We start from the raw sequence: 22,086 nt of genomic DNA, 5'->3' as shown, positions 1-22,086 counted from the left end.
AATGAAATCTCACGGTGCTCCTGTATCCACATGAACTTGCCTATCATATTGAGATCCTAATTTGCTTTTTTTAAAAACAGGTATTTCTCACAACAGATTTCAAAGGAATACTATTACATATCGAGGGAGTTGCTTTACCTACCAAAAGTTTAAAGCAATGTCTATGTCAAGAATTAAACTTGGGTTTTTTAAAAAAGTTTGTTTTGAAACAAAATTCCTCCAATACTAATTCTTATCAACAATTTCCATCACGTTTTTAAATAAAGTTCTCTCTATAAATGATGCAAGATATTGTTTTCTACCTTCCTCCCAGGAGCTGCACATACTTTCTGTGAGTCTCTTTCCTACTCAGGCTTTGCAGCCCACCACCCCAAGACAGCTGCCGGCACCCACAGCTCCACAGACCAGGGTGAGCATTGCGGACTCTTCCCTGTCAAATCCATTAGCCCGGGGAGAAGGCTCTCTGGCAAATCCCAGGACCAGGGTGTCTGTCGGAGCTCTAGTCTTTGTTTGTTTGTTTGTTTTTAGGTTTGTTTATTATTATTCTATTACAGCTGTCCCAATTTTCCCCCTTCACCCTCCTCTGCCCAGCCTGCCCCTCCTCCCCCACAGTCTATCCCCACACCGTTGTCCATGTCTGTGGGTCATTCGCCCATGTTCTTTGACTAGTCCCTTCCCCTTAGTCTCTCTTTCAAATCACCCTCCATCCTCTCAGTGCCCTGGAGAGGGAGCTGGCATCAACCCCTATCTCAATTTATCTTGTTGAGAAAAAACAAGAAAATATGTCTTCCACTTAGAAAGTTGGACCTTACAACCAGTTTTTTCTCAGCACCTTAAGATAACAGACCAATGATTACAGAAAGTGAAACAAATCACCAGCACACAGAATTTCAACCTTGGAGCAAGTACATATGTGATAATCTCAAGAAAGGGCCTTGCCCTGACTGGTGTGGCTCAGTGGGTTGAATGCTGCCCAGCAAACCAAAAGGTCGCTGGTTCAATTCCCGGTCAGGGCACATGCCTGGGTTATGAACCAGATCCCTGGAGGCAATATCTCTTGCACATCGAATTTTCCCCCTCTCTTTCTCCCTTCCTAAAAACAAATAAAATCTTCTTTAAAAAAGAAAGGGCCTTAGCCAATGCTGCTCCTAAAGCCAGGAGGAGCCAGGACCCCCCTTCACAGAGCAGCTGGCACATCCATAACCACAGGTGCGACATTAAACTGGAAAAGGAGACAGGCACTGAAGAATGGACAATCACAGAACTGCTGCATTTACATGCTCAATTCCCCTCAGCAGGTCCTTTTTCTATCTGGAGGAAACCCTACCAGAAGGCACATAATCATATGCAAGACAAACAAAAATTAAGAAAAATAAAAACTTAGATTTGTTTGGGGTTTTTTTTTTTTTGTTAGGGAGAGACAATACATTTTTTTATTTATTTGGGAACATATGAAATATATCCTTCACTCTCATTTGAGGGGAATATTTTATAAATCACATCAGAACACAAATTTTAAAGCACAAAATTATGGCCTTTACCCCAAATGTTATTTTTTAAAGCAATAGCATAAAACTATAGCCCAGGCTGCTAACCAAAGTTATCTTAAGGGAATGAGGCTATTTCACTTGTTAAAACCACCATGTATTATTTTAATAATTAAAATAAGCTGAATAATTTAAAATCGTCATACCACATGGGCAAATACCTGCTAAACCTCTAAAACAAAACAAAAAAAGGAGGGGGGAAGAAACATGAAACAACTTTCTATGCATCTTCAAACTCATTCAAGTGTGGATTTTAACAATAGTGATGAGTAAAAATAAGAATTTCCCAGAATGCCAGTAAAATTTCTGCATGGTAAAACTAAAATAATTGAACCCTTTGTTTCCCATTAAATTTGCACAATTGTATTCCTCCTTCCTATAAAGTCTTAGATTAGGTCCAGAAGGGATGTCTATATTTTCTTTTCATTCATAAAAGGGGATATTGCAACTTTAATCACTTCCCTCTATGTTAGGCTTACTCTTTCTTTATCCCCAGAGACTTCCAACAGCTCCGTGCAATACAGACTGTTACAAATTTAGTATAACTGATGGGAAAGGATTTGCTGGTAGTTTTTGATTTAAACAACAGCTGCAGAAGCAAGTTGTAATTTTTAAACCCTAGCTTGCTGTTTTGTTCTATATTTTTCAATTTCAGCAAAATGCCACTTGACAACTGAAGCTGCACACAGATATTGTGGGAAAACTAAGTATTTTTTTAGCCATTACAGGGAGACAGAAATAAATAAAACCACTGACATTGTCATGAATTTAAATATACAAAACTAAAGCTTTCTGAGAAGAAACAGGTTGGTTTTCTTTTTTAAAAAAATTAGAAATTGAAGTGAGATTTTGCTTAGAGAATTATCACACAGAACACTTGCACTAGACAGACCATGGAAGTTTAACACAGTTAATTGCGACTTAGCTAATGTGGCAAATCAAATTATGTCAACCCAGTTTTGGTGTGCTTGATTTCTAATGTTTAGGGATAAAATGAGATCAACTTTTGGAGAAGAGCCAGGTATGAAATGTCAATCCACACTTGTAAATTGAGATCAAGTTCTTTAATCTCGCAGTCTAACAAGACGACTGTAAAAAGCCTGAGACGAGAACCTCTGGGATTTCACTTCTCACTGCAGCTGAAACGAATGGCACACTGCACAGGTCTTGGTCTTTCAACTACCTTACTACGATCAACATTTAGAGAAATCAAAATAGTACAGAGCCCATGGTGCTTAGAGCACAACTTGATTTTAAGACAATAAAATAACAATTCATACTAGAAAATATTACCAAGCCAAATCTCTCAGATCTTGCAATCACTGTCTCCTCTTCTGAGGTAAGCTCATATTGGCAAAAATATCCAAATCCACTCTTTTTGGTGACAGTTTTGGAAGGATTAGGAACAATTTATCCTTCCTAATCATACATCCTAAAATCAGATTAATTAAGCTACCCCTCTTTGGAACTCAATGAAGTTCTAAATCCTCTGTAAGTGTGTCGCTGTTTCTAACTATTTTCACAGAGGAAGTGATCAATCAGTATTTGAGTGTGGGTGTGTAAAGCATACTGTCACACATCAGGAATGGACAGGGTGGGCCCACACAGGCTCAGTGCGGAGTCCTTCAGTCACCTGGAGAACCAGGAAGCTGAGGACTCACCCACAGAGCAACACCTGGCACCATTCCCTCCAGACCCTTCGGACCCGTCCCAGGAACGTTCCATCACATGTAAGAACACACTCAGCCTTCCCTTGTGACCTTCCCCGCAAATTGGGCTATCACGGCCCATTCTGTGTTTAGTTTTTTTTTTCTCTCTCTTAAACAATTTCTTGAACGATCAAGTTTTAATCCTTTCTCATCTTTGAAGCCTTGTCGGGTCTTTTCCGGCTCGTATATTTTGCCTTTTGGTAAGTGAATTTCAAGTGTGGTAGTCACTTACTCAGATTTTCAGCATTCTCACACCTACGTGACCTAGGCTAAGTTGTTTGATATTTCCATGCCTCAGTTCTATCTTTGAAAAGGGGATGATGCCTATCTCAAAGGGAATTAAACATAAAAATTACATAACGGACTTAGCACAGTATTTGGCACATTATAGCTAACATTTACTGAGTAACTATTATTAACTCCAGTCATGCTTAATACCTATATTGCATAAAAAATTACAACTTTCTCATCTACTTCACTCTCTAATTTGTCTCATAGTTACCCCATTCCCTGTTAGAGAACGTAAGTTCCAAGACCAGCAGAGAACATCAGGCAACAATGCTAGTTGTAGGTGATCAAAGAAATAACACCTCTGACTTCTGGGAAAAACAACACTGAGACTGCAAATGCCACCAAACAGTGCCAGGCTTCACCTGAGAAGGGGATTTGTCTTCCTTTTATGGGAAAGGCAATCTATAGGCAATAATAGGATGGGCAAGTGCCAAATTCACTCACTTTTAAAAAAATTAAGTTTCTAAGACTTTAAGAAGTTATTTCAAAGTATCAAATGATGACTAGCAAAATGCAGGGGGAAGGGCAGCAATTCCAACTCAAACATGGATGACAATGAAAGCTATTGGTAACTTCCTGACTTTAAAATAGAACACACAGCTTCCAGCCAAGATGGCAGTATAGGTAGATATTCTTTGCTTCCTCGCACAACCAAGAGAAAGATAACAACCAACTTAAAAACAAAAACAACCAGAACTACCAGAAAATCAAACTGTATAAAAGTCTGAGAACCAAAGAGTTAAAGAAACATACATCCAGACTGGTAGGAGGGGTGGAGATGGGCAGTGGGGGTGGAGAGGAACAACAGCAAGGCGGCAGCTGAAGAACTAGGCAGGTGAGGTGGTGGCTGGTGGACAGGATGGTCTCACATTTATGCAGATAAACCAGAAGGAACAACTGGGAAAGGATACAGACCACACAACCCAGGGTTCCAGCACAGGAAAATAAAGCCTCAAAACCTCTGGCTGTAAAAACCTGTGGGAATTGCAGTAGTGGGAGAAACTGCCAGTCTCACAGGAGAGTTCATTGAAGAGACTCACAGGGTCCTAGAACATACACAAACCCACCCACCTGGGAATCAGCACCAGGGGGGCCCCAATTTGCTTTTGGGTAGCAGTAGAAGTGGCTGAAAGCTGGATGAGAGTCCAGCAAGTGGTATTGTTCCCTCTCAGACCCCTCGCCCACATACAGACCACAACAAAGCAATGTGGGTTGCCCTGCCCTGGCAAATACCAAAAGCTCCACCCCTTACAAAGTTACAGGTGTGTCAAGACAAAGAAATGTGGTTCAAATGAAAGGACAGATCAAAACTCCAGAAAAAGAACTAAGCAATGAAGAGATAGCCAACCTATCAGATAAAGAGTTCGAAACACTGGTAATCAGGATGCTCACAGAAATGGTTGAGTACAGCTGCAAAAGAAAAGAAGAGAAGGCTACACAAAGTGAAATAAAAAAAATATATAGGTAACCAACAGTGAAGGGAAGAAAACCAGGATTCAAATCAATGATTTGGAGCAGAAGGAAGAAAGAAATATTCAACCAGAACAGAATGAAGAAGCAGGAATGAAAAAGAATGAGAAGCTTAGGAGCCTCCAGGACAATTTTAAATGTTCCAACATCTGAATCATAGGGGTGCCAGAAGAAGAGGAAGAGCAAGAAATTGAAAACTTTTTGAACAAATAATGAAGGAGAACTTCCCTAATCTGGCAAATGAAATAGACTTCCAGGAAGTCCAGGAAGCTCAGAGAGTCCCAAAGAAGTTGGAGCCAAGGAAGCACACACCAAGGCACATCATAATTACATTACCCGAGATGAAAGATAAGGAGAAAATCTTAAAAGCAGCAAGACAAAAGGAGACAGTTACCTACAAAGGAATGCCCATAAGACTGTCAGCTGATTTCTCCAAAGAAACCTTGCAGGCAAGAAGGGGCTGGAAAGAAGTATTCCAAGTTGTGAAAGGCAAGGACCTACATCCAAGATTACTGTATCCAGCAAAGCTTTCACTTAGAATGGAAGGGCAGATGAAGTGCTTCCCAGATAAGGTCAAGTAAAAGGAGTTCATCGTCACCAAGCCCTCATTATATGAAATGTTAAAGGGATTTATCTAAGAAAAAGAAGATTAGAACTATGAACAGTAAAATGTCAACAAACTCACAACTCTCAGCAACTGAACATAAGATAAAAACAAAAACAGATACAAAACAAACTAAGCAAACAACTAGAATAGAAACAGAATCACAGAAATGGAGATCACACAGAGGGATATCAGCAGGAAGGGGGATAGGGGAGAATGGGGAAAAAGGTACAGGGAATAAGAAGCATAATTGGTAGGTAGAAAATCAACAAGGGGAGGTTAAGAATAGTATAAAAACATGGAGAAGCCCAAGAACTTATATGTACGACCCATGGACATGAACAAAGGGAGCAAGGGTAATGCTGGAAGGAAGTGAGGTGCAGGGCAGAGGGGGATAAGGGGGAGAAAAAATGGGACAACTGTAATAGCATAATCTATAAAATATACTTATAAATATAAAAAATAAAATGGAACCCACACTAGGATGTTGTTCTCATTCATCCTACATGCATTAGAAACAAATTATAGGTTCTGAAAACTCAACATCCATTGTCTAACAATTTAATAGATGTTTTATTCAGTGGTGATAGGAAGTGACCACACAATCCACAAAGGCTGCATCTGAGATTTCACTGTAGACTAGCTGATGCCAAATTATTTAGCTAAAAAAGAAAACTGCCAACTGCTTGAAACACAGCTAGTTAGCATAAATGCAAGTATGGCACAGCAGGAGTCTGGCATCACGCCAGCTCTAAACTACCTGAAACCCATAGGCAAGATGACTGTCTGTCTGCATAAGGCTCCCTGGCTCATAAAAAACACAAATATCCTAGAACTTAATTTGACTAAGTATATGTATTTTCAAGGCATGAACTAAAAGTTACACTTTCAAAATAAATTCTCAAACAATGACCAATAGACAGATCAAACACTAAAGAGAGCCAAGAACCCAGACACACCACATGTCACCTCTAGTGTGAACACGCACTAAATGCACCACTAATGATATATGGTACTCTTAAAATTGTCAGAATCAACAATCATAAGACAATTCAATTTCAGAAATGGTAAAATATAAAATAATGTACATCTTCAAATAGATGAACTATAGTACCATTCTTCTGGTCTGCTAACTCAAATTTCAGGGAACAGATGTTGCAAAAGCTATGTGAATTTGTTTAAAATGAGCCCTGCATTGGAAGTGAAGAGCCCTAAGACCCAGTAGTTGTTTGGTCATTAAGCAGAGTGCAACCTTTGTAAACTCTGAATTTCCCCCCTGAGCTTAAGGCTACTCGTGTGTAAAGACTGAAGAGTGTGTCCAGAAAGCACACCTAGCACATAACCTGGCACTCAGCAGACACACTATTCATTTGTCCTCTTTCCCTTATTTCATCTAGGAGCAGAAGTATCAGACACTTGATCTTCTTCCCAAATATCTTCTGGGTACCCTAAAGGGCACATACACTGCAACGTACAGAATATCCAGTCAGTATGATGGGAGGCAGATCAATCATGGTTCATATTACCAAGGATGTGAGGAATGCATGGTTATAACACAGGTTCACAACCCAGACAATCTGGAGCATGACCTCGCGCCGCATGGAGATGTTGCCTGTGGTCTGACACCAATAAGCCTAATGAAATATCTGGATGTCTATACCTCCTGTGTCATGTGTAGGCTCAACAGATATCCTGAGTCAGAAAATGATATTTAACCACCCAGGGTTACCAACTTGAGTTCTGAATGCAATGTGAAAAAATAATTCAGATACAGTTTTTCCAAAGAACATCAGTGTCCAAGCTGTTGAAAGCCTACTCTATGACACCCAAGAGATGTCTGAATTCTACTGACACACTAGCACAAATGAAAGCAGAGAAAATCTCCAAGATTTGGCCAAGTCATCATCTTATAAGTAGGAGGCATCACTTTCTAGTGGTCTTGAGCATTCGCTAAAGAAGATCAATTTTAAAATATCTAATGAATGTGAGTGCTTCTGGAACCAAAGTAGCAAGTGTCATTATACATTCTTTGAAAAAAAAGCACAAAATAATACTATTGTTATTTGTATACTGGACAGGTATCAATTATCTCATAAGACTCAGAGAAACCTCTCTGTGTGCAAGTGGAATCTTCTTTGGGGAATAAGAAGCCATTTCTGTTTCCCAGGTTAATTTGCAGCCCTTTGCTTTTACTTGTTTTATTCTAAACTTGGCTAGACTCTGATAAGATCAGATAAACACAAGGAGCAAGCAGAAAAGGACACATGTGTGTTCCCAAGGGCAGGGTGATCTGGCTAAGGGGCAGTGAGGCAGCCACTCCCTTTCCTGCATGCTCACTTCTCATGCAAACACTAGAAAGCACTCATGGAAGTTAAGTCTGGGGCTAGGGATGTAGAAAGGCTGTTAGACCCTGGCTGATGTGGCTCAGTGGATGGAGTGGCAGCCTGCAAACCAAAGGGCCACTGGTTTGATTCCCAGTCAGGGCACATGCCTAGGGTGTGGGCCAGGTCCCCATTAGGGAATGCTCGAGAGACAACCACATATCAATGTTTCTCTCCCTCCCTTTCTCCCTCCCTCCCTTTATTTATTTATTAAAAATAAATAAACAAAATCTTTTTAAAAAGACAAGAAAGGCTGTTAGTCCAACTGGTACACTCAAGATCTAGAAAATTTAAAAAGCTTATCACTGCAGTTCAGTTTTAACTGGTGTGAGTGACCTACTCCTTTCATATTGCTCTAGAACAGCAGAACACACACACACACACACACACACACACACACACACACACACCTAATTAAGTGTTTCAAGGAAGCAGTCAACTTTATGAGCTCTATAAGAGCCCTAGGAACCACAGATCAATAGCCAAGTTTATGTGGGAAGTTATATCTGAATGGCTAATATATATACATAGACAGAGAGAGACATAACAAAAGCAAATGTATTATCTTTCATTTACAAAAATGTTGCCTACATCACCAAAGGGCTATAAAAAATAGGGTTTTATTTTTTAGTAGTAGTGATGGGTCCTCACAGAAACTTCATTACACTTTTCTCTAAAAACTTGCATTTAAGAGACATCTAGCACAGATTAATGGACAAAGCCTCTAACTGATGCTTCAGAGGCTGCTCACGTGACTTTAGTGTCAGGAGGTTGGGAGTCCAAATTGCATTTCATTAGCTATAGCCTTAAGAAGAAATGAGTAATGGTTGTTGTCTATTTTTTTTAAAGATTAAATTCACTCCACATGGTAGGTATTGTCTGCAATCAAGGTTATCAGTTGAGCTGATTCAAAAGAGAAGGTTTAAGGAAAGGGGCACCAGGGATTCCAGGGCGGTAATATTTCAGGGCGACTACTCCGAACAGGACAACAACTACTTAAAACCAGACGTTCTAGTATGTTTCTTTCTGAAGTGATCTGTGATGAAGAGTCTATTTCCATAAATACATTGTAAGTCATGCGATCCTTATATATTCATTTTATCACATATGTACCATAACTTGTTACTCCATAATGGTGACAGAAGTACCAGACAATTTTTAAATAACTCAAGTAATCAAAATTAGATTCTATTTCATGTTTTAAATGTACCTCTTTAAGACTGATGAAGTTACTTGGACTTAAATTCCTTTTCTCCAATTTTCATATCTGTAATACTTAGCAAGCAAAGAGGCTGCCAATCCAGATGGGGAAGGGGAAAACACAAGACTCTTAGAAAAATCTACTTATTGGTAAAATCATTAAAGTGGTCACAATTATATAAAATAACTGCAGATTTGAACTTAGTGAAAACATGCTTTTAGTCTCTTAAGACATGCTTTATTCTCTTAAGACTAAATTTTTTTCTTCTTTTAACTGTTTATATTTATTTATTTTTTTTATATTTTTTATTTAAAATGTTGTAAAGAAAGAAATAAAAAAATCAAAGTCATCAACTCCTAAATTTATATCCCATATAAGTGTGTTTAATACTTTTCAGGATGATGTAATAGTTTTGTTACTATTGGTGTTTAGCTAGACATTGAGAAGGGGAGCAAAAGAGACTAGACATTGAGCTTACTACATTGGGAAGCAGAGCCTGTTTGCTTCACCAGTAAGCTACAGCTTTTTCACACTCCAGGAGACCACAGCATTGCTCCACCAAGGGCATTCACACTCCTCCCTTCTCCGCTCTGGTACCAGATTGTTGGGGGATGCAGGAGAGGTGCCAGACCATAGAGGCCTGTCAGTCTAACATGTGAAAAGACCCTATCCAAAGCCTACAAAAATCTTGGGAAGTAGATTAGTCATTTTGAGAAAGCACCTGGTCCATCCCAAACCCAAGCTTCTGGATGCAACCCCAGGGGAACAAGGAAGTGCTTTCTCTTGCTTGTGATGCACACTGACACAATGCATGCACCTGTTCTCTCCATGGCCTCTAGGAGGCAGCCTGAATCCCAAACCATAGCAATACACCACAGCTGGAAACACATGCTAAGCTACACTGATGCTGGACTGGATTGTACTTTTTTCCTACCTCTTTTTTAAAATTATTGTTCAATTAAAGTTGTCTTCATCCCCGCCCCCACCATTACTCTCCCCTGCCCTACCCATCCCCACCCCCACATTCAATCCTCCCCTCCACTGCTGTCTTTGTCCATGGGCCCTTTATACATGTTCCTTGCTAGAGGAATGGATATAAAGGAAAGAATAAACAAATGGGACTACATCAAATTAAAAAGTTTCTGCACAGCCAAAGAAAACATCAGCAAAATGAAAAGGGAACCAACTGTATGGGAAAATGTACTTGCCAATGATACCTCGGACGAGGGTTTGATCTCCAAAATACATAAAGAACTCACCGGACTCCACTCCAGGAAGACAAGCAATCCAATTAAAAAATGGGCAAAGGACATGAACAGGCACTTCTCCAAGGAGAACATACAGAGGGCCCAGAGACATGTGAAAGGATGCTCAGCATCACTAGCCATTAGAGCAATGCAAATTAAAATCACAATGAGATACCACTTCACACCTGTCAGAATGGCCATCATTAACAAATCAATAAACAACAAGTATTGGTGAGGTTGTGGAGAAAAGGGAACCCTAGTGCACTGTTGGTGGGAATGCAGACTGGTGCAGCCACTGTGGAAAACAGTACAGAGTTTCCTCCAAAAACTAAAAATGGAACTGCCTTTTGACCCAGCAATTCCACTGCTGGGTTTATACCCTAAGAACCCTGAAACACCAATTCAGAAGAACCTATGCACCCCAATGTTAATAGCAGTGATTTTTTTTATTTTTAAATATTTTATTGTTTATGCCATGCAGTTGTCCCAATTCTCCTGTGGCCCCCTCCGCCCAGCCTATGCCCACTCACATAGTCAATCTCCACACATAGATATACAGTCAATGTCCATGTCCATGGGCCATGCATACATATACTTTTACTAATCCCTTCATCTTCTTTCAGCCAGTGGACTGTATTTTAATATGGAGCAGAAGCTCTGGGCAGTGGCCTTCATTCTAGCCCTATTGAAGACAAGATTGGACTTCTTACATGGCAAGATGGACAGAGATGGGAAGTCAGGAGGGGAACCCCCCTTAATTGTACATCATCAATAAACCAAACCATAGAGCCACAGCCTCCTATGCAGGCCTCAGGAAACCTTTTCCTTTAGACCAGGAGTGTCAAACTCATTTTCACTCAGGGCCACATCAGCCTCACGGTTGCCTTCAAAGGGCCAAATGTAATTTTAGGACTGTGTAAATGTAACTACTCCTTAACTAGGGACAAGGAACTGGGCGCTGCCGATGGGTAGAAACAAGGTGCCAGGATGGATAAACAAGCTGGAGGGCTGGATTCGGCCCACGGGCCTCATGTTTGCCACCTGTGCTTTAGACAGTGCAAGAACCCCACTTCCACCAATACAAGTTTTAATGTTTTTAAAGGGCAGATAATGCTCATAAGACCATCTTCATTTGATTTCAGTAAAATTTTCATGACCTTAGAATGAAGAGTTTTATAAAATATAATCTTCAGTGCATTTGAGGGACCCTTAGGCACTCTACAAGATACTTTAAAACAACACAAAAACCAACATTGGAGTATTATTATAAAATTAATTACCTATATTAATTGCAGTTTCTTGTTTGTCTCCTGTCAACACCCATATTTTAATTTCTGCCTTCAACAGAGTGGCTATGGTTTCTGGAACACCTGCTTGAAGGCGATCTTCTATGGCTGTGGCTCCAAGTAACAGTAAGTTCTAGATTGAAAAATATCTTCAATTAAAGATTGGTACATACTTGAGAGCAGAATTTATGACAAAACTCTGACAAAAGAAAGGCAGTCAAAATGTTCTAAGACAATCATCATATTTCCTCTACACAAAACCTTTGTTTGCAGATAGTTAATGATGTGTAGATATGTGTGATATCTGAGATATCTCATTAATAATATCTAGGGTAACTATTCAAAGCTATTCCCCATATTAGAACCTCTCCACACACACAGGCAGCCCACTACTCATTCTTGGTACATTCATTTCTTGGTACATGGGCACCTTGGAACAGAAATAACCTGGAAGGAGAATACATGGGCCACTTATCCCGAGGATAGTAATAGTACGTGAGCCTCCCCTATCACTCCACAAATGACTCAAGTATTATGTTATATTTAAAACATGAGAAAAACGAATTCATTGATTTAAAAAAAAAAACTGAGCTTACCTGGAACTGATTCAACTGATTAAAAAATCCAAGTATCTCATGAGCAACCACCATGTATGTCTGACTCTGAATGTTCAAGTCACCTATTTAATCACTTTTTTCTGACTCTAAAAGGAACCTGGGATATTTCCAGTAAAGCAGGGCAAATGAACATTTGAGTTCAAGTCTACTCTCACTCAAATTCCATGAGCATGACAAGTGAATACAAAACTCAAAAACTGAGTATAAAAATGCAAAGGGGAAATAAATAAACAAACAAAGACAACCCCCCCACACACACACACATAAAAAGGAATGAAAAAAGCAATCAAGTAATAATTTCAGTCACAAGAAACTGAAAACTGGACAGATGGTTGCTGATATGAAACAGAAAAAGCTGAAATGTACTCCCAGATTTGAGATATTAAAATAAAGAGAAAAGAAAAAAACACTATAGGCCAAAATGGAGTCACTATCACTAAGCCATGTCACTAAACCAAAACTTAATAACTAACTTAATTGCAGTTTCAGCCTCTCCTAGGAATGAAATTTTAAACCAATCAGTCTGGAATTTCCTGAGAAATACTAGTGAGGTAATCTGCCTAATAACCCCCCTGCCAATCCCTTCCCAACAAAAGATGACCTAGCCTAAAAATAATCCCTTCTTTTCTTTTGTTAATAGCTCCCCTGACACATCCTTCTGCCTATAAAAACCTATTTGTATAACCCTTCAGAGAGCCCTTCTAGTTACTAGATGGGATGCTACCTCATTTATGACTTGCTTAGTAAAGCCAATCAGATCTTCAAATTTACTCAGTTGTATTTTATCCTTTAACAGAGGGACTCCAATATGTGGAATGCTACCTAATGTCTTGAGATAAAAAGACAACAACAAAAAAATGAAAATAGGCAATATGGACTAGCAATGGCAAAGTGTAAAATTAATAGAACACTAATAAATAGGTGTGAAAATTCTTAGCATGTACAATGTCCAATCAGCCTATGAATTCTGATTGCTGACATAACTCAATAGGGGCAAGCTCATCTTGTTAAGCCTAATCTTAGGCAAACCCAGAAAATCCCTCATGTTGTTTTGACCTAAAACTTCTTAAGATATCACTAATGTTTAGCTGAGGGTAGCTAGACCACAGATAGTCCATAAAAACTATGTGTTTCTTTAAACAAAGTAAGAAAGGATTAAAAGTTAATGGCTAAGAAACTTACCAGAAAAGAGAACATTGCTCTATAGCAAAAGGATGCCAGTTCAAAGACTTTGTTCACTAGGTGAGTAAGCCCCTTGTGGGCATTAAGGACATGATCACATGCAATTACCTTCTCAATGATTTCATAACACTCCTCTAGCCGCTGAGCTCTGTCTTTCAATATGGTGCTGGCTTCTTGGTAGACTTTCAGCCACTCCTCATACTCACTCTCAGAGAGGTCAGCGTAAGCCACACAGAGAGTCCGCAAGCCTGAAACACAGCCACAGTGTATCCCAATGATGCCACTAGTGACAGGGACAAGCAGGATGCTGTATCTCCTAGCTAACACCATGTGGCTCCATTTTATACCAGCATGCTCGAAATTTTGTAAGAAACCAGCTGTTTTCAGTCACTCTAATTCAACTCTAATTCTAATTTCCTTCTACAAATCTAAAAAGAAAATTTAAAAACAACTCTACTGTATTTTAACTTTTTTAAATCCTCACCAGATGATTTTTTTTCATTGCATGTTTAGAGAGAGAGAAACATTGATGTCAGAGAGAAGCATCAGTTGGTTGTGTCCTGCACATGCCCTCACCAGTAATTGCACATGCCTAGACCAAGGATCAAACCCACAACCAAGGTATGTGCACTTGTAACAGGGAGAAGCCAAGGTAATTGCATGTGATCATGGCCCATTGGGATTTGTAATGGGGTCCAGAACTCAGGGTGTCCAGGAAATGTTAGGGAAAAAAATGTATATATGTAGAATGCCCTCACCCCCAGAAGTCTGAGCTGGGGGATGGGACACATGGAGCAGAGCCATGGAGAGTTGTTTTGAATAGCAATGGTTTTGCAGATAACCTCTAGAACAGTCATTTAACATATCTACAACCGTTAACTGGTTTCATGGATATGTTAAATCGCTGTAGCCATGCTTTGAGCCAAGGGGATGGGAGTGGCATCAACCCATGATGCAACTGGGAGGCAACTCCCTCTGGATTCAGTGCCTGCGTGAGAACTTGGAGATGATTGGCTCCATGACATGGAGCCACGCCTGCCCAGACTTACTATGGCAGCCCAGTAAAGCTGAATGAATACAGGAATGCTGGCAGTTGTAACCGATTGTGGGAGTAGTCAAAAATGGGGCTGCAGAGAAAGATTGGTGATGGGATGTAAAGCCAGGCATGGCAGCCATGCTGGGGCTTTTTGGGACCACTTGGCTTTGGTGAGAGTCAGGACTACATGGCTTTGGGGTGCTCCCTTTTTGCCACATGACTTAGGAAGCAGGAGAGACTTTTCCTGGAAGAAAAGGGGTGAAAGGATTCTTTCTGGTGGGCCATGCAAAGGTGCCACATGGTTTTGGATTAACTGGAAATCACAGTGGCAACACTGCTGATGGTGCCAGAACCGAGGGGCTGCCTGAACCATGGACCTCTACTTCTTTTCCTGAGATACGGTACCCCAGACTGGGCAGAGGGAGAAGGAAGGACTGTGAGTTTGTGGGTATTCTAAAGGACTTCAGTATTTTTAATGAAGACATTACATCATTGCTCTAAGTCTGTATAACTTTTTAAATAAATAATTCCTTTCCTTTTCACCAATCTCTGGCATTGAGAGATGTCTTCCTCTGGAGGTAGGCAAGGAGAACCTAGTATGGGGGGGGTACCCCTGCAGCACAAGGGTGGATCCATTCAGTAATAGTATATCATTCACACTCCAGCCCCGGGTCTATTCTGTAACACATTGATCATGAATCAAACCCTCAATGTTTGGTTATGGGACAACACTCCAACCAACTAAGCCACACCAGCCAGGGCTCTACAGTATTTTAATATAAACCACCTTTCCTATAAGTTTGAGAGTACATGAGAAGCCATGAGAGTTAGCCCCACAGTGGAGAAGTACAGGAGCTGCACAGGATCCATCTTTATATGCACAGCAGCAGGTGTCAGCAAGTGGAAGTGGCAGGAGGTACACTTCGAGACAGCAATAATAGCCCAGTGTGCAACCCTGTGAAAGATCTGGACTTTCGAGCTCTTGTGTGTACTGTGTGTGTGTGTGCCTGAGGGTGCACCTACGTGCCTGCGTGCAGCCTTAGGAACACATGAAGAGAAAGCAGCAGTCAACACTTAAGCACTTAAACAAGGCTCCAGCTTTCATCACATTGACTCACAGGAAAACCTGGCATTATTACAGGGTGAAGCCAAGAGGGGGAACCCCAAATGGGCATTTGAAATGGGGTCCAGAACTCAAGGTATCCAGGAGATTCTAAGATGTCTTCACCCCTTCCCCCACAGGTGTGAGTTCGGGGAAGGGGCACACAGGGCAAGAACATGCAGGGCAGCTTTGCAGCTCATCCACGGCATAGTCATTTAACACACCTATAGCCTTCAGCTGGTCACTTAGATATGCTAAATAGCTATGGCCATGCTCTGGGCCAGGGGGATGGAAAGGGACTCTCACACCCAAGATGTGACTGGGGGGCAGGTCCCCCGAGTTACAGCACCTGCACGGGAGCTCAGAGAAGATTGGATCCATGACATGGAATCACACCTGCCCAGGCCCACAATGGCAACCAGAAAAGCTGGAAAGGACAGCAGATTGAGGGCAAGTGTGGCCGAGTGTGGGAGGAGTTGGAAATGGGGCTGCGGAGGAAGATTGGCGTGGGGATTTAAACCCAGACACGGCAGCCACTGAGGAGAAAAGCACCTGGCTTTGGCTGAGTGGGGACTCCAGTGGTCCTGGGAAAGAGGACCACTCGGCTGGAGCGGTGGAGAGAGGACCACGTGCCTTTGCCAGAGTGGGGACCCCCACAGCTTTAGAAGGGGGAACCACCACCCAGCTTTAGCAGAGATCCCAGCGATACAGCTGAAGGTGCCGGGAACCCAGGGAGGTCTCCCAGTCAAGACGGATTACTGGGAAGAACTGAGGGCTGCCTGAGCCAAGGACTTCTATTTCCTTTCCTGAGATATGGTACTCTGGACTGGGCAAAGGGGGAAGGAAGGACTGTGTCTGTTTGTGGGTGTTTTAAGGGACTTTAGGATTTTGATGAAGACATTAGGTCACTACTTTAAGTTTGTATAGCATTAAATAAACATTTCCTTTCCTTTTCACAAATCTCTGGCATTGAGAGACATCTTTCCTATAGACAGTGGACATAACAGACCTGGGGGTTCCTTTCGGTAATAGTATATCGTCCCAGGCCCCCCTTGTTTGTTCTGTAACAGCATCAGTGTTCTTTAAAGCCTTCCAGAGGACTCCTTTCCTGTTCCACTACAGTTCAGGGAGCTATTACCTACAGTCATTGGCCTCCTCTGCACCCCTCCCAATGGGCAAGCCAGTGTCATAGGACAACCAGAGAGGAACAAGAAAAGAACAACACGAGTTTTCCAAGAAAGGGAACCACCGCTACAAGCTGATGCAGCACAGTGCGAGCTGGCCTGCCCTTTCCCTCCGTCCTGCTGGTTCCAAGCCAGCAGAGTCATGTGTAGGTGACTGAGTGCAGGACTTGCCACGTATCTTGTCACTGCCACGGGCACAGAGTGTGGAGGATGGGCCCAGGAGTTCGAGTGAGAGAAGTACGCTCCTGTGATGCCAGCCAAGCACAACATGACATGTCTGCTCGGAACATGACTGCTAACCCAGGCACCGGTCATAGACCCTTGAAAGTACAACTTCGGTGGTTAAAAATAATATTTCCAAATGTCACTTACCTTCCGTGGCAAAATATTCCAGATGGCATAATGTTTCCTCCATGTATTTGGAGTCTTTTGAAAGTCTCTTAAAAATTACATTGTCCTGTAAAATAAGGGGACACTGTGACTGGCAAACCCATAGGTAAACCCAGTCAGCACTGTAAACACAGCTTTGTTTTCAATGGTGTTTATTTTCTGTGCACTTGAGTATTGAATGGGCAAGTAGAAAAATAGCTCTTAGCTGCTGGATTCAGCCATGAGCCCTGGAGCACAAATTGGGTGTGAATGTGTCAGAATAAAAATGGTAGCAGGGGTGTGAAGTGCTGCAGAGGGAATACGGTCAGTAGTGTCATGACCACGGAAGGTGCCAGTGGGTGCTAGAATTATCAGCGGATCACTTTGTAAATCACACAATTGTCTAACCACTATTCTGTATACCAGAACTAATATAAAATAAAATGCAACTGCAATTGAATGTCAACTGCAATTGAAAACTAAAATTTAAAAAATTAATATGAAAAACAACATGTTGGGGAAGGACCATCAGTGTCAGGAGAATAATCCAGGACACAATGGTGTTACACTCTCCCAAATTTTCATGGTTCATTCCAACGTTTAAAATACCTTTATGCAGAAGTGGGAGGGGTAAAACACAGGTCCTAGTTGCTCAAGTTCACTCTGCTTCTTGGCCCGGCAGAAGCTCCGAACCAGGGAGGACACAGCCCATCAGGCATTGAACTGGTTCGGCTGAGAAACTCGGGGGCGTGAAGCAGCTCACCGCTCTCTGACCATGGCCATGATTGACAAGCAGAGCCACGGGACTGGATGACACAGATGATCCATCAAAAGTGTTTTAAACTGTACAGTTTTAGGACATAATTTTATTTTGAAGAAATCTAATTTGGTTTGGGAGCAGGTTGAAGAGGATTAAATCCTGTAGGAATAAAAGCCACCACTGCAGCATTTCCACAGTCACACTATTTGTAGTTACAGCCTCCTCTGTGTCACCCTCGCTGCCTGTTTGAGTCTGCTGTGGTGTTTAGAACGCAAATAAACAAACAAAAAGTGTAAAAAGCACATCACATGAGAACATAATCTAGGTGTCCTTGATTTCAGTTGTTACTGTAAACACAGAATTCTTTAATAGGTCCAGATAAAATGCCTTTGGTATTCACATGCATTACTTATTTTTTAAAAAGCTCTAGTGGCAGTGTCCTCAAATAAGGTAGAGCTTCTCCCCACAACTGGTGAAGATTAAGATTTTCAACTTCATGTTCTTGATACAGGCTCATAAAATGAGCTTAATAATTCTTTCCCTCAATACACAGGATCATAATTTAACAGGATATAGTTTCACAATCAGGCTTAAACACAATAACATCTTTCCTTAAAGATAATACATTTAGATTTTTTTAATCCTCATCAGAGGATATGTTTTTGTTCATTTTAGAGGTAGGAGGGGAGAGAGAGAAAGTGTGAGAGAGGGAGAGACGTCGACGAGAGAGAGAAACATCAATCATATATATAAACGTATATACACACACCCGATTTTCATATATATAATCATACAGGGTGGGGCAGAAAGTTTATCGTTGTGAGCACACAAAACAGAATTAATAAAGCTGTTGTAATAAGCATAACCTGAGTGTCTTTTTCTATATGAACAATTGTAAACTTACCTACTTTGGCCCCACCCTGTGTACATATAAAGATTATCACAAATTACTTTATCTTCCCAAAGTCACCACAAAATAGTGGTAACACTGGAATCAGGATTCACACTCCCAGAATTTTCCATCACACAGCAAGTTGCTGTTTCTGAAACCAGCTGTTGTCTCTAAGGAAGCTCTTCACTGACCACCTCTGCCACCCTGAGTCACCCCCCATTACCTTCAGGGGGCTTTCACTGCTAAGTTAACGTGATGGCTGACCTGCAAGATTTTGGTCCTGGGCAAACCACCAGGGAGTGACTGGGAGAGCAGTCAGGAAAAGCAGCAGATTAACAAAGCAGCTGCCAGGAACTCCCTGCTATGTAGAATTTAGTACTTACAGCCCCTTTACAATAGAGTCGGAGTTGTCCTGAAGGAGTTCGAACAATTACAGACATTCTTTTTCTGTCACTGTAGGAGTGAAAAAAAGAAAAGGAAAGAAAAGCTCTCATTGGTCTGCTTTAGAGCACCCAGGTACTGTGATTAAACACCAAACAAATTAAAAGGTGTCCCCAAAATGACCAACCTCCATTGATCGCTACTTTTTCCCTCAAAGTTGGACTTTAATTGTATATCTCCTACTCTTTTTATTTACATGTAAGGGACGAAAATCTGTTCCTTTCCCTGCCATAAAAACTCACTAGTATAGCTATTTATAGTAGAAGGCACCACAACAGAGAATTTGAGCACTTCTGCCAATACTCTATAAAACTATTTCTTTTTATTTTGCAGCTCAGAAATATTAAGTACCCTGCCCAGTAAGAATAAAGTGAAGAAGGTTCACTACAAATCCTCCTAACTCAAAAGTTCCTCATTGTGTCTTCTTTTAACAGGAGTAAAAAAAAAATACCAACTCACAGAACACCCCTAACTGAACACTGAGGTGCACTCTCTCACTCCTCCCCCTACTCTACGTGGACACGTCCTCATCCACCTTTCACCCTGACCCACCCTCACTCACTCGCCTTCAGTGGCTCCCCACTCTTCTTTGTTGATCCACAGCCAGCTCTGCAGCCTCCCCTCATCCCCACACTAACCCGTCACAGGACACACCAGGCTTCGAGCTCACCCAGAGACTCACTGTTCTTCTTCCCTAGACCTCCAGCTCCAAGCTTTTGCAGACAACATTTCATCCTCCTGAAACACATCCCACTTACAGAGGGCTCCGACTCCCATCTCTTTGGACTTTCAATAAGGTGACTTCTAATGGACTGTAAGCTCCTAAGACCAGAGGGCACTATCTCTGTAGCTTGGTAGAAATTCCCACATCCTATCCCATAGCACTCTCTCTGATCGGGATTTGATTTCTCTCTCAGCTACCTTGTGGCCAGGTGCTCTGGAGCAAAGTTATTCACCCCACACTTCCATTTCTGTGTAAAGCCAGGTTGCCACCAACTATTTCAAAGACGTGATTAAGTGGCATCTGGAAAAAGATTAGTCAACTAAAATGAAATAGAGCCACAGCTATAACTATAATAGGGTGCTGAGCTAGAGGTCCCCCAAAACAGGGAAACCCCCCCACTAACCTGGCTTAGGGGAAGGAGAAGAGCAGCCCATTGAGAGTTACTTTGCACATCTAAAGAACTTGGCCGGAGTTTTAGTGATGCTAATAGTCTGTGCCCGCCTCTCTGAGCCAGAGAGATGGGGGAAACTCCAAGCCAAGATGCAGCCTGGAGGCAGTCCCCCAGGTGCTACCCCTACAGGAGAAACAGGAAGGCGGTTCCTACATCATGGGGAGAAGCCTGCCTGGACAAACAATGGCTGCTGAGAAAGGCAGAAGAAACCAGAGTACTAGTAGGTGTAAGCCTTTGTGAGAGAAGTCGGAAATGGGGTTACGGAGGAAGATCCACGCGGGGATTTAAACCCAAGTGTGGGGCAGCCATGCTCTCTCTTGACCATGTGGCTGGGGAGCGGAGAAGGATGTCTTGGTCACGTGGTTTGAGAGGACACAGAAGGACCCCCACCAGCCCATCATGAGGAGGGACCCTGCGGTTCTGGGTAAAGAGCGGGAGCCTAGCTGAGCACAGGTTACTGGGAGAAGCCAGGAATGCTGAACTGACACCAGGGGAATGCCAAGCTACAGACTACCGTTTCTTTTCCTGAGAGACGGTACCTCTGACTGGCCTGGTTTGGCAAGGGGAGGCAGGCCTGTGTGATTATGGGTGTTTTTTGTGTATGTGTGTTTGTTTCTGAAGGAAGAGGGATGTAACAGCAGAATTCTGCCATTACTCTGAATCTGCCCAGTTTCTAAACAAACAGTTCCTTTCCTTTCCATAAACTCTGGCATTGGGAGTCACGGTTTTTCAGCAGCAGGCAATGGAACCTAAAGGAATCGAACCCAGAGTGGTTCTGTTTCACAACCATAAATGATTTTCTGCTCCCTCTTATTCTCCCATAAGTTTTTTTTTTATATCTTCATGTCTCCATCCATATTCACCTGTGTTTACCTAACTCCTCTTTCTCCTCTTCAGCCTTCCAGTAACTGCTGGCCCCAGTTAATGCGGCCACACAGCAGCAGTTTCCAGGACGCCAACAAGAGAGGGGACACAAAAAGCCTGGAGAGAGATTTAGTATGTGCCTCGCCTCCACAAACTCGTCCCCTGCGTGAACTACTACTGTTACCAACCATCCCTCTCTCCCACTGAATGCTCAACCCTAAGTCCTCCTGATCCAAAGTTCTATTATGTGGTCCTAAAACTAAAGAGTAGGGCTAGAAAGCATTTCCTTAAAAAAGGGCAAAAAAGTGATCTTTTTCAAACAGCTTATAAAGCAGACAGAGTAAACAGTTTGGGAATGATTTAACAAAGGTCATTGAAAAACCCACCTAATCTTAATGATAAGAAAAGATACTTTGGAGGCAGAAACAGAACTTTGCTCTAGTATGGACAGTTCAATGTTAAGGAGGAGTGAAAAATAAAAAATTAAGGTGTATTTACAACAAATCATGAATAAGCTAGGGAAACAAGCAATCCAACAAGATGTTCCAGGTCTTAAGGTAAATGACAGGGCGAAGACTGAGCCCAAACACACGCAGGAGCACTGCCCTGCGCGCACCAAGCCTGCAGAGGGATGCTTCCCAGATCCCCACGGGAGTGCTGCGGCCGGCCTGGGAAAGCCAGAAGAAGCAATGCCCTCATTCCACACTCTGAACTATGCAGACGTGTCT

At 41.9% G+C, this 22,086-nt stretch overlaps 1 protein-coding gene across 1 annotated transcript in view; it reads right to left on the bottom strand.

Moving 5' to 3' along the window:
- ATP8A2 (ATPase phospholipid transporting 8A2) overlaps positions 1-22,086 on the bottom strand; it is a 568,312-nt gene that overhangs the window by 375,972 nt on the left and 170,254 nt on the right. Inside the window, exons 20-23 of the mRNA XM_045844948.1 lie at positions 19,262-19,331; positions 17,230-17,314; positions 13,644-13,783; positions 11,731-11,869 (exon numbers count right to left, since the gene is read on the bottom strand). Of these exons, the coding sequence (XP_045700904.1) occupies positions 11,731-11,869; positions 13,644-13,783; positions 17,230-17,314; positions 19,262-19,331 (434 nt within the window). The remainder of the gene's footprint in view (positions 1-11,730; positions 11,870-13,643; positions 13,784-17,229; positions 17,315-19,261; positions 19,332-22,086) is intronic.

This window comes from Phyllostomus hastatus, unplaced genomic scaffold (assembly GCF_019186645.2).
Source record: "Phyllostomus hastatus isolate PE091 unplaced genomic scaffold, TTU_PhHast_1.1 phas_contig_41, whole genome shotgun sequence".
NCBI classification, from domain to species: Eukaryota; Metazoa; Chordata; class Mammalia; order Chiroptera; family Phyllostomidae; genus Phyllostomus; species Phyllostomus hastatus.
The sequence above is the reverse complement of the archived record's forward strand: the minus strand, read 5'-3'. Positions and strand labels throughout refer to the sequence as shown.